This window comes from Anabrus simplex, chromosome 2, assembly GCF_040414725.1.
Source record: "Anabrus simplex isolate iqAnaSimp1 chromosome 2, ASM4041472v1, whole genome shotgun sequence".
Taxonomy (NCBI): domain Eukaryota; kingdom Metazoa; phylum Arthropoda; class Insecta; order Orthoptera; family Tettigoniidae; genus Anabrus; species Anabrus simplex.
The window spans coordinates 510938564-510956903 of record NC_090266.1 but is presented as its reverse complement, the minus strand read 5'-3'; the positions used below and the strand labels follow the sequence as shown (position 1 = coordinate 510956903).

The following is an 18340-nucleotide window of genomic DNA, read 5'->3' as shown; positions in this document are numbered from 1 at the left end:
CCGGTGTAGCACAAAACCTTGGGATTTTTTAAATGCTATTTGTTCGGGGCTTCGGCCTACAAATATATTTTGCCCCTACTTGCACCATATGTTATGAACCTGCGTGTATTTGTACATTGCGGAAGTGTAAAGTGTTTTAATGTGAAGAAAGGAGCGTTAAGGATGACACAAACCTCCTGTACCCAGGCCAGGGATATTAATCATTTACAATTACAAACCCCTGACCCGGCGGGGAATCGAACCCAAGGCCGCCGTTGCCCCCTACACCGCGGGGCCGGACAACCTTGGGCTTAATTAACGTGTTCTCTGTACTCCACAATTCCTTCGTTGGAGAAACATAGTGTTTACTGTGCACTACAACTTATTGTATGACCTAGAACAAATTTGTTATGTTCATTTCCTGTCTTAGTATCGCCCTTGGCTTTGACCGAGATATGAGCGATGCTAGTAATGTCATTCCTTTACGCAGCCAGTCCCTGTTTTGAATGGCGTGAAAATCTCGCTCATGAGGTCGGTTGGTGCGTACATTTTAGTGGTTGAGCAACTTCTGGCTCGGTGAGGAAACCAACAGGAAACTGCCTCAGTCCTCATTTCCCTTGTACTCCTCTTCAGTGACGCCTAGGGCACGTATGACAGCTGATGGTGGAGCTGTTGAGCTTTCAACCAGTCTCTGGACTGACTACTCAACATGCACAGACTTCACAAACATATACTGTTTTCAACTTACTGTCACGGAGTGGGAGGAAGGCATTGATCTCATTCGGATATCAATTCCTTTTCGAATATTATTCAAACGTAACAGAAACTCTAGAAATTAATTTAATATATCCACCACATCAATCAATTACATAACGAAAAATCCATGAACTTCTAACTAGTCTAAGCAACGAATTAAATATTCAGTGATACGACATTTTAGTATGATGGGAAGTCTCACTGCGAAATAGCTCTTGGGAATGTTTTAGAAAAATATTTTCAGGAAAGGCCCTACAATGAAACTAAAAGAAGCCAAATTCGTGGTCCATAGCTTATGACGAGTCCTCCATTTTCTAAGGTGACTGCTACCAGCCAAACGGTCTGTCGATATTGCTGTCACGCGGTTTGTACAATGATTTCCTCAACCATATTGTTTAGTTTTCTTGACCATATTCGATGACTCTCCTATAAGACAAGTTCCTAGTTGAGCTTTAGAGTCTGAATGAATCCCGTTCCAACCCTCAGACTGGCATTAGAATACTTTGAGGAGTCAGGAGTCGAACCCGTTGCTTCTGAGTGAGAGATCGGCACACCATCTCTTTCATCACGGAGTATGACACAATATGTGCACAATATAAGATACTGAACGTCGAATAAACAAGTTTAAATCACTTATAAGGTCATTCCACGTTAAGGAAAGAGTATTGCTCTTATGATGACAAAGTTACCATATCGAACGGCTCTCCTCAACAGCATCACGGGAAAACGGTGGCACATAATTTATATTGATGAAACCAGCATTCATTTGGGATAAAAAGAGGAAGAAACTGAACTGAAAATTATTTTTAGAAACTCAAGGGTACGGGGGATTTTAGAGGCGGCTCGCTTTGGTTTTCACAGCAATACGGGGAAAAGCCGGCACATCAATTTGTGAAACTCATTAATTAAGTTCAAGATACAAGGAGGAAAAAATTACGCTGCAAATTATTTTCAGGAACTCAAGGGGAGGTTTTTAGAGTGGCTCATTTTGTTTTTCACGGCAATCAGGGAAAAGCGGTGACACGTAAGTTTGTGAAACTCAACATTTAAGTTCAGGATAAAAAGGGGGAAGAGACTAACGCTGAGACTATTTTTATTAAATCACGGGTACGGGGTGTTCCATGAGGGCGCATTTTGGTTTTCACAGCGTAACGGGGAAAATGGCAGCGCAAATGTCTGTGAATCTTTGTATTTAATTCCAAGATAAACAGGGAAAGAAACTAAGCTGCAAATTACTTTTTATGAACCCCAGGGGACAGTTGATTTCCAGGGCATAATGGGAAAACGGCGATGCATAAATTTGTAAAATATGCATTTAAGTTCAAGAAAAAAGCGGAAATAAACTAAGCTGCAAATTAATGTTATGAAATATAGGGTACAGGGTTGATAGAGGGGATTTATTTAGCTTTCTACAGCAACAAGAGTAAAGTAATGCTCATGCAAAATCTCAGTATTGAAGTTCAATTCAAACTGGGGGAGAAATTAGAAAACAAATCATTTCTTTATAGGCTAGAAGGTGGCGGGTGCAGTTAATTGCATTTAATACATTTGCTCAGGCAACGCCGGGTATTGCTGTGCCATCGTAACGCCCCACGAAAAATAATTGTAAAAAAATAAACGCTTTTGTAAGAAAAGTGGTAAAAATAAAATGCTCTTAAGTAACAAAAGCTAAATAACAAAACCAAGCACAGATCACAATCATAGCGAATTTCTTTATCAGTAATCGCAACACACTACAGCATCAGAATCTTCATTAACAACTGTTGTACAGTACGAGAATATTAGAAGAGAAACACACACAAATAACTAGATGAGTTATCTTCAACAGTGGGAAACTGCTGGCGATAAAGTGCGTAACGGATTACGCGTTACACGTACCAGAGCAAATCAGAAGGAAAATGAAGGAAGGCAACAAAGCGATGGCTGTTACCGACATCGTGCTTCCTACCTGCGAATTTATTTATGAAAAAGAGGATATTGAGTAGTAAAAGTGAAATGACGTATGGCTTTTAGCGCCGGGAGATTCCAGGACGGGTTCGGCTCTCCAGGAGCAGGTCTTTTCATTTGACTCCCGTAGGCGACCTGAGCGTCGTGATGAAGATGAAATGATGGTGAAGACGATACATACACCCAGCTCCCGTGCCAGCGAATTAACCAATTATGGTTAAAATTGCCGACCCTGCCGGGAATCGAACCCGGGACCCCTCTGACCCTAGGCCAGCACGCTAACCATTTAGTCATGGAGCCGGACAGTTATTTTAATAACTCATAGGCAAAACTGCCTCATCCTTTATCAACATTTCATACAATAATACAATATAAATTGCGTTATAATATCTCTTAATCAGGAGGAATTATGGCTGTCTAAGAGGGTGTGTGTTCACTCCTTGCAGGTCTATAAGAACAATGCTGTTTTCTTAACATGGAATGATCTAGCAGTAAACCACCTAATCAAGGTAAATATGTAGTTTATCATGCGCTACGCCCTTCGAAGCAAATGTCATCGTCGTCATTACCATCGCTATCATTATCAGGAACGGGGAATCGAATACTGTGCAGTGGTTGATACGTCAGTGCCCACATGCCAGGAATTCAATGCAATGGATTTACTACTGGAACGTTTCTTTCAGCTGAAGGAATATAAAATATGTGTTTTATTATTATTATTATTATTATTATTATTATTATTATTATTATTATTATTATTATTAGCCCTTCACACGCTAGTCATTGAAGTGACTGTTTATTGGAATGCTAATGTTCCTACGTTTTGTCGGAAGTGAGCAGAACTGATCGCTTAAGGGACTGTCACAAGCAGCGTGATGAAATGAAATCCGATTGCTAGTCTCCGGACCTCTGCTCTAGAGTATCATGCTCACAACTAAGTACACGAAGTGAATTTGACTTGTCACTAACGAAGGGCTGTTGTCATTAGCGGTAGGTCTGCCCTGCTAACGTAGAGCCAGTTCTTCCCACCGGTTCATTTCTTATAATTACCCTCCCCCTGCTATCAGGAATCTCAACTTCCCATTTGCGTGCTTGCGCTATCTACGTTTGAAAGAGTAATACCCTCTTCCTTTTCTCGTGCTCCTACCTTTTATGCACTAGACAGTTAGCAAGTCAATGCATAATTTAACTGACCAAAAATCGTTGACATTGAGACTATACCGTGTGAAAGACACTGTTCCACTGTCGAAGTTTTCCTGCAGTCCAAATGAATATTATGTCTGATATTCTGGATAAGTGGAAGCATTATTCTAAACAAATAACCATTGTCTTGTCCATACGTAATGCATTTCTCAATGAGCTCCTTCTTCTGCGGTTTATTTTGAAATTTTCGATCTGTCTCTAGAACTTCCTGTAGAAAATGAACTCTACTCGATAAAATAAAATTTCACGTTAAAGCAATAAGTAAAACTAATAGGTTCTGATCAATGAAGGAACCGTACTATCTAGAACTCTGAAATTTAGCTGTCTATCAGATGTGGTCGTGGTAGGATTTGTTCACCTGAACAGACGTGGGTCTGATTTCCCGACAGGAAGTGGACACATTTAGGAAAGCGATTTTCCTACTACTCCTGGAGAGGTATCTTTGTTATTTACTCACCCCTGTGGGTGAGGGACGCAGACGAAGAATACACTCACGGTATCCCCTGCCTGTCGTAAGAGGTGACAAAGGGATGATTGAATTAGAACCATGAGACTACTTGTGATTAGTACCATTACGCGGGGAGCACCAAGGGTCGCCTTTACTTGCGAGTAGTACCACTATGTTAGCTACAAAATAGGTTTGTGATTAGTAGCAGCAGTGATGTTCATTAAGGGTTTACAGTGCCCGTGATTAGTACCACTATATGCGGAACACCCCAGGCTTACGTTGTCTGTGATTAGTACCGTTATGTGAGAAACACCACGGTTCTGGGCGTTGCCTGTGATTAGTACCACTATATGAGCTGCACCGTGGGTCTACGTTGCCAGTGATTAGTACCCACTATGTTAGGAACACCACGGGATATTACGGGTCATTGTGATTAGTACACATATGTGAGGAACACCATGGGTTTGCATTGCCTATGAGTGGCGCCATTATGTTAGAAACACCATAGGTCTGCGTTACCTGTGTGACATACATTACTTGTAAGTAGTACGATAATGTGTGGAACACTGTCAGCCTACGTTACTTTTGATTAGTATCGCGACATGAGATATACCATGGTTCTACTTTACTAGCGATAAGTACCATTATGAGGGACCATTGATCTGTATTTTGGACCCCTTCAGACAAAAATCATCATCGATTGAGTATTGTGCTTTGGAAGCATCCCCTTGGTCGGTATATATTCATCCATTCATTCTTCATTGTTTTAAATTCTGGTCAGTGGATGCATTTTGGACTTTTAAGTTGTCATTACATTTCGTCTCATTTCGTACCATTAGGGGCCGATGACCTAGATGTTAGGCCCCTTTAAATAGCAAGCATCATCATCATGTCCGGCTCCATGGCTAAATGGTTAGCGTGCTGGCCTTTGGTCACAGGGGTCCCGGGTTCGATTCCCGGCTGGGTCGGGAAATTTAATCAACATTGGTTAATTTCTCTGGCACGGGGGCTGGGTGTAGGGTGTCGTCTTCATCATCATTTCATCCTCATCACGAAGCGCAGGTCGCCTACGGGAGTCAAATCGAAAGACCTGCATCTGGCGAGCCGAACTTGTCCTCGGACACTCCCGGCACTAAAAGCCATACGCCTTTTCATTTCATCATCATATCATCATCATCATCATCATGTTAATTACTCCTTTAAATACAGAAAAGAATACTAAACTAAGTTCAGTCCTGGAGGACAGAGGTGGCAGGACACAGAGCTAATCGCTCTGTCCTACATGGTGCCGAGGTTACGTGTAGTTGCGGTCTTTGACTTTCCTTTTACTAGCCTTCATGGTCATTACGTGCAGAGTTTAGCCTTTTATTTTCAGAGTACTTATTGCTATTAGTTTGATTTCAGCCTAACATGTTAGCGAGTGTTCCAATTATTATGTTGAACGGCATAACGAGTTCTAGGTTACTTGTGCAGTGGCGAAATAAGAGTATTTTGCAATGCAGAATGAGATATGTTAATTAAACATTCTGTTTAAATCAGTTAAGTGGAAGCTCAAACGCAGAAGTCCTCCCACTATATCTACTTATGGACGAAATCGACGTGCGCAGTAATTAAGATGTGTTTAAGCTTATTATCCTTTCCATTTCGAGAAATTACTGCACAAACATGGCTCATTGTCCCTTTCGTTTCTAAATAATGAATTTCAACTATGGTATAATTGATCATATGTATTACCTAGATTATCCCACCGTCCTTCCAGAAGGATGAGCAACGTTAAAAGGGAAGCTCATCAATTATTTTAGCAACATTGATGGCAACATTGTATAATTAAATTTAAAACTTCTGTTTGTCTCAACAATGTAACAGTCATTAGTATGTGGTTTCTGCTGCAGATTATAATAATTCAGGATTACTTGGATTAAAAAAACTTGATTATAAATTTACGGGAGACACTATTTTAAAAATGCACAATGCTGTTGCTACTCCAACCACTACTCTTATATCTTCAACTCCTTCACACAATATACATAACATTTGTTTGAGCGCCAGTTGCTTTTTAAATAAAAAACAACAAAATTTGGTAGAGCATACCTCTTATATCAATTATCTCAAGGCGTGAGGTGATAAACTCACATATTTGGCAATATACAGGGATATGGATCAGGACAATATTAAATTACTGTTGCATTTCCACAATTGAGGATTGTACATGGAAGTGGAATCACTTATTATAATTAAAATAAAACTGAGTTTATGACTATAATTTACGTCACAATGAACAAGCATTGACGTCTTTTAATTTAACAAAAAAATATATCTAGTGAGATTTGCGCTAATATGAAAAAGAAAATTTAATCTAAACAAAAAAAAGCTATTGGCATGAACTTGAAGTGAGATGTGATATCGCCGCTGATTACATTCTTCTTCATGTTATGAATGCATAACATGTCTGATGCTTTAATTACCTGATGTCTGCATACCGCTGTTGAACTTGAACTTCTTGGGAAAACCTATGAGCTGAAGTCGGGGGCCGTCTGCTGTTATCTTCTTATATAACAAGGAGTTGGCCTACATACCATGTACGCGTGTAGGGAGCTCCAATGTAATTACGTCCACTCAATATATTATAAGAAATTGGAAAATATAATAATAATAATAATAATGTTATTTGTTTTACGTCCCACTAACTACTCTTTTACGGTTTTCGGAGACGCCGAGGTGCCGGAATTTAGTCCCGCAGGAGTTCTTTTACGTGCCAGTAAATCTACCGACACGAGGCTGACGTATTTGAGCACCTTCAAATACCACCGGACTGAGCCAGGATCGAACCTGCCAAGTTGGGGTCAGAAGGCCAGCGCCTTAACCGTCTGAGCCACTCATCCCGGCGAAAATATTATTGAAACATCTTGTGAAGTCCATCCTCACAGGAAGATGATGTTTCTTTATCAGCATAGTACCCGTCTCTGCTCGGATACAACCACCTCTTGTAGACCTCCTCGATTATTACTTCTTCAAACACAACTCTTAGCTCTGACCATCACTCTAAGACCACTTCTTCCATTAGATACATCTGACTGATACATATGATCTGATACCTCTCACCACCGTTGCATCGACTTTTATAACCTCGCGATGACGACTCATCTCCCTACTCTCTGTTCATCCCTTCCAGCTCAACATACAGTAGCTGGCGAATACTGACTCTTGGTCGCAATCACGTGCCCACGCACTGATGTCATCAGTCATGTGTCGTCTAAGCGTGCCCAAGCGGATTACAGAAGACTATATCGCATGCGTCACCGGGAAACCTCCTTGCGCATAACATTCTCAGTTAAACATAGCCTCGATTGCAAAATACTATGCCAGCTCATCTAGCCAGAGTTACAAGCCACAGAATGACTATATCAAACCAACAAATCTCACTTACTAATATACAGCATAATTACAAACATATTCACTTAACCTATAATTAAATACAATAATATGCGTGATACCTAAATGATTACAGTCTAAATGATGAGAAACAGAATATAAAATCTAATGAATCGGGTTAATAATGATAATAATAATAATAATAATAATAATAATAATAATAATAAATACTGAATGGAATCTGTAACCCTGTTGTACGGTTACAATGCAGAGACAAGCTACCGTGTTCTATATGTGTTAATAGATCTGAATATAAACTAAGATGATTTTAAGATTCCCCTGATAAGGGGTTTGTTCCCCTATTTCCTCCAATATCCGATGATCCTTCCCGCCAACTATGTTCATAGTTGTCTGTTCCTCCTCGAGAGTGAGACTTGAGAAAGTGCACGCCATTAATACGAAGGGGTTAGCATACAGTATTCTTAGTTTTATCATAAGAGGGAGTGAAGACACTTGGAGGTCTATTATTACGAACCTAATTATTACATTGTCCTGAACACACCCGTACAAATCTCGTAGTTATTTGTTAAGATCAATTATTGTTTCTTTTAAGTTGGGACATAGGCTGAAAATGACAGAACATACTTTCTTTGTTGAGAATTCAAAACAGTACCAGAAACTAACAAGAAACTCAACTTTCAGACATGACATCAGTAGGAATAATGACAACCTACCATACAAAATATACAAAAAACCCACTCAAACTTCACACACAACAGAAAACTAATCCAATCGCCCATACACACACAAATTAACATGACTAAATACAATGATACACAGATCAATTTCCATACCAAGGAGCACAATAGATTTCAGTGATAAAATACAACCACTAAAACAAACCGCTAACGGAAACAACCACCCTCCTGAGACAGTAGATACATCTTTAAATAAACAAAGGAAAACGCCAGACAACCACACATAAAAGAGAAAATTACATTGCCCTCTACTACGTGGACAAGAACACATACAAATTTGCTAATATTTTCATAAACAAGATCTGAAAGTAGCGTTTAGAACGAACAACACACTGAAAGAACACATCAGCAAATGCAGCCTGAACAGAAAAAAGAAACCAACATACCTTTTCCACAAGTTAGGAATTTATGAAATCAAATGTCAAGGACCAATCTGCAACGCCACATATAAAGCCAAATGAAACTTGATTTCCACACCAGATACAAAGAACACAAACATGCAGATACAATCGGCATTCAGCCTTTGGAGAACACGTATACGACAACTCACTATTCCACATCCATCAAAACAGATCTAAAAATGTTACATATCGAAAAGAAAAGCAAATCTTTGAACATTAGAAAAACTATAGAGGTTTATATCGCAAAAAACCCAACTTCAACGATCACACACACATAAAAAATACCCCTCCTCGAAATACGTAATTAATTTTCAGAATATTTCACACTTTAACCATTCGCGCTTAATGAACCCCACAGGAGGCTACTCTGACGCTAAACATCTGGAATGTGGGTTAGTATATTGTTACCTGTGGTAAATTCTCTGAACATAGGCAGGGCTTTCGCCACTCGAGACGCTTTAGTAGGTTATTATATATCACTAAAAATAATGTCTTAAAAGTTACTTATTAATTCAATTCTGCACTTTCATTTCATCAAAATTGTTATTATGCTGTTACTTCCTGACACATAATAGTATGGAAATTATAAAACTCGCTTCGCTCGTTTTATACACGTACTCGTGTCTTAATTATTGCCATTGTAGGTGAGTTGCATACGACTGTTTATGCTCGACGATAATTATAACTCTATTTTTTAAATATTCATACATTCCTGTCGGGATGTCGCTTGCCAGTAGTTGAGTTTACTGAACAGAGCGTAGAGTGGATCAAAGTGGATCAATGACCTTGTCATATGTTTTCACAACTTTATAGAAGGTTATCATAACCTAGCTTTATTTCAAATACAAATTGGTTATTGTACAGTTGGTGAAGTGAATTTACTGGAATGTGCCGTGTGGTTGTGGAATATTGGAAGTAGATGGTGTATTGATGTTAATCTGTGTGACCGACATGTTTGATTTTGGAAGCAAGTGCGAAGCTAGTGCGTTGAGCGCAGGTGCGATGCTATCCTTACCTAATTGGTCAAAAAGTTGTATCATAATGAAAATCTGAACTCTGATTGGTGGAGAACCTGTATCATAATTAAACTTGAACTATAATGAGCCTCATTGAGTTTTCTGGCATATAATATTTATATTTCGGCATCGTCGAGCATAAAAAGACATTATAATATGACGAAGCAGCTCTTCCCCTCCCCTCACCTCTGAACAGAGGCATTGTCTACAGAATTCCCCTGAACTCCTTACATAGCCACCACGATCGGAGAAAGGGAACTGGCTTCAGTCCAAACGTAGTCGCTAGAGGTAACGCCTTGGGTTTAGCACAGAAATATTTTCAAAGTTACAAAGGTGACACTGAAGGACTATTAAAATCATGATTTGCCTCACTTGTTTATAACATTACCAATTCCCAACTCATTGAAAAGTTTACGCAACGTGAAGTATATTGTACATATTTACGCATGATTTGATAGAAACTGAGTATGTTCTTGTGGAACGAAATTCTTTGTTTCTTAGTGTGTGCTTTTTTTACAGGTACCTTACATGTGTTACAATTAGTGTTTTCGATAGACTGATAAGCTTTAAAGTTACAAGAACATATTTTTAGCTTTACGTACTGGAAAACTCTAATGATATTTACCTAGTTAAATTCACACGCCATTTTGGTTCCCCGTACATTCTTAAGTGAAAATACAATATTTTACTCACCGCTGCTCGTGATGAGCCCTTCACCAAGGAAATTATGGAGCAGACGGTACAGCGAGATTTTCTCCGTGTGTTTCTGGCTGCCAAGGATTGCCTTGAAGATATAACAAATAAATAAATAAATAAATAAATAAATAAATAAATAAATAAATAAATAAATAAATAAATAAATAAATAAATAAATAAATAAATAAATAAATAAATAAATGGTAGTTTAATTTCAGAATATAAACCATGTGACAAGATTATTTTAAATTTAGACATTTATAAAATTATATTATATACAGTGCTTTGTGGTATATTTTAAAAATGTATATAACTTCCAAATACTATCCCCAGTCATAACCATATTGTTTATTTGATTCTCTGGGAACTATCATCAATGATTCTAAATATTGGTCTGTTGATTGTAAGTATAATGATCATAAGCATCTAAGATTTTGAAAAATGACTAAAACTGAGACAATGTCTGAAGAATACTAACTCCTAAAATTCGGTTTTTTCTTCACACCAGTACCGTGAATTACCCACTTCAAAATGGAGCTATTACTCCGTATAGCAATATTTCCCACAAGGGTAAGTTCGATGAAGATGTTGAAGACAATGTACTGATTGAAGGTTTGCAAACATTTGCAGCTGTACCCGCTTTAACCTGCTTTAATGCATCTCCATTTAAACGGTCGTCATAGACTGCATACATTCTTTCATCTAATGAGTAAGCATGAATTTTATAGTATTCTTATTTCTTTGACATGCTCTTCATCTTCTCATGAAACACCGGATCCCGTGAGATCTCCGAAGTTAAGCAACATTGGGCGTGGTCAGGAGTTGGATGGGTTGCCACGCGCTGTTGGGGGGGAGGGGTAAGGGAATGGAGGAGCGGAAAGGAACTGGCCACCCTACCTCTGCGGAGGTTCGGACCTGCCTTCGGGCAGAATAATCCTTACCTAACCTCATCTTCTCACACTCTTTTTACCGAAGGTCTCTTTCATTAAGAAAAAAGTTCCTTGGTGAGGTTTTCTAATAATTGTTCTGCTTCTGAAAAAGTTTCCATATGCTCTATGCATTAATTATTTTTTTCCGGAGAAGGGAGTGATAGCCCAGTGGCTTCTCACCGAGGCAACCACGATTCGAATCCTGGCCAATACATATGGAACTATTGGAATTCAATTTCACTTCTCTATGGTTTGGAATACACGAAAAACTGAAAGTCCCGTCGCTATAATCACCATATCAACGATCACGTAAAATTATCAACTTGTTATTTTATTTCTCCAGGAAATTAGTTCCTTAGCCTGACGAATGCAGCAATTTAGAAGAATTACATATTCCTGGAAATATACATTTTGGCATGGAATATCACTAAAGGTATACAGACTCACCTTTTTATTTACTACCAGCTCTTTGATACCTGAAGAATTAATGATACTACCTAAGTTATTAAACTGATGCTTCGGAAGCATCTTTGTAATACGTCATATAAGAGTTTAGTATCACCGAGCGAGTGGCTTCCGTTACATAATTATCAGCTTGCATTCGGGAAATAGTAGGTGGGCTCGATCCCCACAGTAGACAGCCCTGAAGATGGCTTTCCGTACTTTCCCATTTTCACACCAGGCGAATTCTGATTCTGTATCTTAATTAAGGCCACGGTCACATCTTTTCCAGTTCTATCCCTTTCTTATCCCATCGTCACCATAAGATATACCTGTGTCGGTACGATGTAGAGCAAATTGTAAGGAAAAAAATAAAAATTTCGTATCGTGTATCTAAATGCATAAGAACGTACATAATACATGTATGGAAGAAATCAGCATGCCAGTACGTGACTTTGGAGTGGAATTTAGAACTGTATTAGAATTCTAAGAATTCTCGAGGCTGGGTGGTCGCAGAATCCATCAATTTGGCAGCACAGCTACCACTGTAGCACCGTACTTGTAAAAGTCGGGAAGTAAACGTCGAGCATCATGTTATCAAACATAGAACTAAGAAATAGCATTACCACATTCTCAAGATATGCACTAGAAGTTGTCACAACATTCTCATAGATCTGTAATCTATGTGGTTGCACATGATGTCATTCATACACCACCCATACTATCTATTGAATGCAAATGTACTCCATTGCTTCAGATGTACAGATGTGTTAATGTTCTTAATTGCACTTAATGACAGCAATAATGGAGCAAATTCGTTACCTGGAAGTCCTGTAAAGGAAACAGCTTACTTTGTATTCAAGTTACCTGGTATTTATTCCTACGTATGCTTGTTAGCCACATAAGTTGTTAAATCCTGACGGTACATGTATTGTTGCGGACCATCATCATTTACTGGAAGGAGATTTCTCGTATTATAATAAGATAAGCCATAAGTTGATAGCTAGATTTGGTAGTGGGAGTGATGCGATGAAACTCTTCCTCGCTGTACTAAGCTGTGTCCATTCGAATTAAAATCCATCAACCTACTGTAGGCCTACAGTACATGGGAGACTGAAACTTATTTCCAGAAAGCTTCAAAACGCTGGAGTTATTCACTGCTCAGCATAAATCGAAATGCAAAATTCACGTAAACTGCAAAGTAAACATCTGAACATAGCTGTCAGTCGGGATACTAAGTCACACGCAGCGGATGTTATGCTCTGGCTTGCAACATTGCCAAGTTTTTCTCCTAATGAACGCATTTGAGATTAGAAGGGATAGTGCCATCTTCGATGCCAATATCCCCCACAACTACCAGATGTTCTACGTGAGAAAAATAACGATAGAGTGTGTGTTACAGTATTGCTATGACGTAATTCCTTTTCAAGCAGCTTCCTGTTCTCATATGAAAGGAAGTCCCAATTATTTATAAAAAGCACTTTTTTTCAGTACGTCTGTTCACTAGAAGCATCTTACTAGTGCTGTTCAAAGCGCTCTGCTCTTCAGTGATATTTTGTTCAAGTGTCAGGTCTTGATTTTGGATAGTAATTATCATGTTGAGAAGTGTAATTCTCTGAATTATTCGAGAGTTAGAATGAAAATTGACTTAAATACCCATTTGCTTCAACAATGTCCCTTCATATCATCACTAAGGGAATTCCTTCTCGGCGAGAAGTGCTTTAGGAATAGACATAAATATTCTACATATGGTTCCTTATTGATGAACGACAAAAATACAAGAGTGCAAAAATGAGGAGCTCAGAAAAGAATACAGACTATTAAAGAATGAAGTAGATAGAAAGTGCAGGTCAGCTAAAGAAGTAATGGCTGAGGGAGAAGTGCAAGTATGTTGAAGGTTGTATGGTTGTAGGAAAGGGGGATGCTTTATACAGAAAAATCAAGGAAACTTTTGGAGGAAGGAAAACTTGGTGTATAAATATTAAGAGCTCAGATGGAAAAACACTTCTAGGGAGGGAAGAAATGGCAGAAAGACGGCAGGAACATATAGGGTATAGGGTAAGGTTCTGGAACAAGAAGAAACTGTTGATGATGATGAAATGGGAGACCCAATTTTGAGGACAGAATTCTACAAAGCCTTAAGAGACCTAAATAATAACAAGGTACGAGAAATTGATGACATACGCTCGAAATTACTGACCGCCGTAAGAAAAACCAGCATGATGAGGTTATTCCATTTAGTGCGTAAGATGCATGATACAGCAGAAGTGCCATCCGATTTTAGACAGAATGTTATTATACCTACTCCCAAGAAATCGAGTGCTGACAAGTGTGAAAACTACCGCACCATTAGTTTATTGTCTCACGCTTGGAAACTTTTAACGCGTATGGAAAGACAAGTTGAAACTGAGTTAGGAGAAGATCAGGTTGACTTCAGAAGAAAATTAGGAACACGTAAAGCGATCCTGACTTTACGTTTGATCTTAGAGGATCGAATAAAGGAAGACAAGCCTACGTACATGGCATTTGTTGATCTAGGAAAGGCATCCTTTAATGTTGATTGGACCAAACTATTTGCGATTCTGAAGGTGTTCAGGATTTGATACCGCGAAAGAAGAATTATCTACAATCTGTACAAAAATCAGTCTGCAGTGATAAGAATCGAGAAAAAGCAGCAACAATCCAGGAAGGAGTGAGGTAAGGCTGCAGTTTGTCCCATATCATTTTCAATGTTTACATAGAACAGGCGATAAATGAAATCAAAGAGGAATTTGGAAAATAAATCACAATCCAAGGAGAGAAAATCAAAACTCTGAGATTTGCCGATGATGTTATTCTATCTGAATCTGCACACGATCCGGAGAAATTGCTGAATTGTATGGACACTGTCTTGGAGAAGGAGTAGCCTACAAGATGAACAAATAAATAAATACAAGAAAAATACAATGGAGTGCAGTCGAGTGAAGTCTGATGATACAGGAAATATTAGATTAGGAAATGAAGTCTTAAAGGAAGTAGATGAATATTGTTACTTGGCTAGTAGAATTACTAATGATGGCAGAAGTAAGGAGGACATAAAATATAGCCTATCACAAAGCGAGGAAGGCCTTTCTAAGAAATGTGCTCACTTCGAACACTGACATGGGAATTAGACGGTTTTTGAAGACTTTCGTCTGGAGCGTGCTATTGTATGAAAGTGAAACATGGACGATAAAGAATACAGGAAGAAAGAGAATAGAAGACTTTGAAATGTTGTATTGCAGAAGAATGCTGGAGATAAGATGGGTAGTTCCATTCATGAATGAAGAGATAGTGAATCGAATTGGTAGAGGAGGACGATTTGGCGATATTTGACCATAAGAAGAGACAGAATGATAGGGCACATCTTAAGACATAGCTGGAATAGGCCAACGTATGAATATAACAAACAGATTAGAGTAGATGTAGGTTGTAGTAGTTACGTAGAAATGAAAACGTTAGCACAGGAGAGGGTGACATGGAGAGCTGCATCAAACCAGAATATGGACTGATGACCCAAACAAGCACATGGTTCCAACTGAGTTGTGGTGTGATAATTACGTCGACCTATGAACTAAGTATATTTAAGTCCGCTGAGTTAGCAACATTCTTATTCATGTTTCCTGATAAAACAGGTATAACTTCCCGGCTATGAAAATGTAGCTAGTTACCTCGAAGAAGAGATGAAGAGATTGGTAGTAGAATCTCAATGAACAGGCGAAGTAAACAATAAGAGAAAAAGCTACACGCACTTGGATCTTTGAAGGTCAACGGAGGCTGTCAGCTGTGATGACCAGACATTCACATTCTCTGAGTCAGTAAAAGGAGTGTGTGAAAGAACCGGCTTTTACGAGTACACACAGGAGAAATCAACAGAGTATAGATTCTTCTTCTTCTTCTCCTTGAAGTCGTAAATTCGTGAAGGGTTAAGCCCATTTTTACGGTCGGATGTCTTTCCTAATCCTAACCTCATGTGCAGGGACGTATTCACTACTGCGGTTTTATGTGGTTGTTGGCAGTGTGGTGTGTTGCACATAAATGAAGATACGTATTAATACGAACACATACGCCCATCCCTCTAGCTAGAGTAATTAACCAAAACGTGGCTAAAATCCCCGGCTTGACCAGGAATCCGACTCGGGGCCCGCCGAAGTGAAGGCCACAAGGATGATGATTCAGTTACGTAGCCGGAGAAACTACGACTTACCAATTTAATTAAATACTGTATATTTAATTAAATACTGTATACATCTGCGCGAAGAGCCATTGCTTGACTCTTACACTACGAGGATTCTGTAATATTCATGCTTGGAAGTAATAAAGAACAAGAACGTTCAAAGAAAAGATGACATTCGGTATGGCTTGACGGTTAAACTTAAACTTTAACTTACAAACATCAAAATGAAAATAGGAGGTAAATTATTCCTTAAGATTCAGAAAGGACCCAGCTCCCTCAGGACAATACATATCTATCAGTTTGCAGCATTACAGCAACAAAAACTGAAAATATTTCATATTACTCATTAAATCGTTTGATTCCCCATCAGGAGGTGAAGAACCAGCCGCAGAGATAACCTATTCCATTTCGTGCTAACGTTACGAACAGTGCAAACCTTAACCCTCCAGTACTCTGGGAGCTTCTGTAGCCAGTGTGGAAACAGTCTTCCTTGCTCCTTGCGAATCACACCCATATCAGCGAACAGACGATGATATATTTCTTTTCTTCTCTTTTCTTGGGTTGTTACATTTAGTCTACGTTATTTTGATTTATTATTACTCATAATGTGACTTGAGTGGAGATAAAAATTTCTCTCTCATTTTCCACTTTAATTAAATACGGCATCATGGTTTATATGACTGTGCGAACCATGAATTATCGTAAGAAAATTTTAAATAAAACGTAAGTAAAAGTGAATTAGGAAAACCAGACTTATCCATGAACGGGCGAGAGTTACCGGCCAGGACGAGTTTATTTCACTTTACTCTGCAATTTTCGTGTTTAAATGAGAATCAGTTATATAGCTAGGTTCACAGGAAACCGTTTAATCATGGCCTTTCTCTTTGAATATTGGAGACGTTGTGTGTTGAGATACGCGTGTAGTTCATTATTTTAGAAACAACTTTGCATTTATTCTCACATATTTTTCAAGTTGCTTTTTACGTCGCACCGACACAGAGAGGTCTTATGGCGACGATGGACAGGAAAGGGTTAGGAGTGGGAAGGAAGCAGTCGTGGCCTTAATAAGGTACAGCCCCAGCATTTGCCTGGTGTGGAAACGGGAAACCGCGGAAAATAATCTTCAGGGCTGCCGACTGTGGGCTTCGAACACAGTATCTCTCAAATACTGGATACTGGCCGCACTTAAGCGATTGCAGCTATCGAGCTCGGTCATTAATTCTCAGACAGCTCCTACGGTATTTTTACAAACTGCAACAAATTGAGGGATATTTAAGATTACCCTAGCAAACACTTATACCTCGGTCGAGATGCCGGTTATTCCCTGTGTCATGTCTGGGTGAGTGGATAATGTAACAGCCCCCTGACCGTTATAGTTCGCCCAGTGATGTCATGGTCTCAGGTAGTCTGCAATAAGCGTGATTGCTTCTTATGCAGCATTAATTGATCGGCTTCTTAATTAAGTGATGAGCAGCTTATTTTCGTGTACTGCAGATTTTTAAATTAGTTCGCACCGAAACTTTGATGATTCATGAGGCTGAAATGCAGAGAGTGAATTGGAATGTCATCACACGCTACAAAACTTGTCTACTTTCTGTAATAGGATAAGTTTTATTGTTTTCTGTCTGGTTTCCAACTAATTATATCCGCTCATTGGAGTGGAACATTCAGGAACAGTGCGACGGCGACCTCGCTCTCGTTTACCGACATGTGGCATGCGCAAAGAACGGCAACCCTTGCAGGGCTCACCCTATTGAAATCCCTATCCGGGACAGCGCTTGGTTCATTCGATTCCCCGTTAAGAAGTCACTACACTTAGAAACGAGACACCCACTGCTGGATATGCACATGGCCTTCGAGCTCTCCTAGACCACACCGGGTTAATTCCTGGGACAAAGGTGGCTGGATATACAGCAGCCCATTTGGTACGGAGGTTACGTATAATGGAAGCATTTTCCTTCCTCTCTTCTAAGGACCTACTTGGCCAGCAGGCAGTGGGGTTTGCTTTAACACTGTTAGATGTTCACCTTTTAATGCTCAGGGTTATGGGGTAGAATTCCCATGCAATCAATTGTCTTTTAAAATGCTCAAATAAAAAAACTTGTTTTGCTAGTGTTTTAGCGTCGCACTAACACACCAGAGCTTTCCGGCGACACAAGGAATGAAGAGGGCTAGGACTGGAACAGTAGCAGCAATGAC

General features: G+C 39.2%; 1 protein-coding gene across 1 annotated transcript in view; it reads right to left on the bottom strand.

The window, feature by feature from the left end:
• Positions 1-18340, bottom strand: part of Cyp4aa1 (Probable cytochrome P450 4aa1) — a 267954-nt gene that overhangs the window by 132501 nt on the left and 117113 nt on the right. Inside the window, exon 4 of the mRNA XM_067140876.2 lies at positions 10574-10664. Within this exon, the coding sequence (XP_066996977.2) occupies positions 10574-10664 (91 nt within the window). The remainder of the gene's footprint in view (positions 1-10573; positions 10665-18340) is intronic.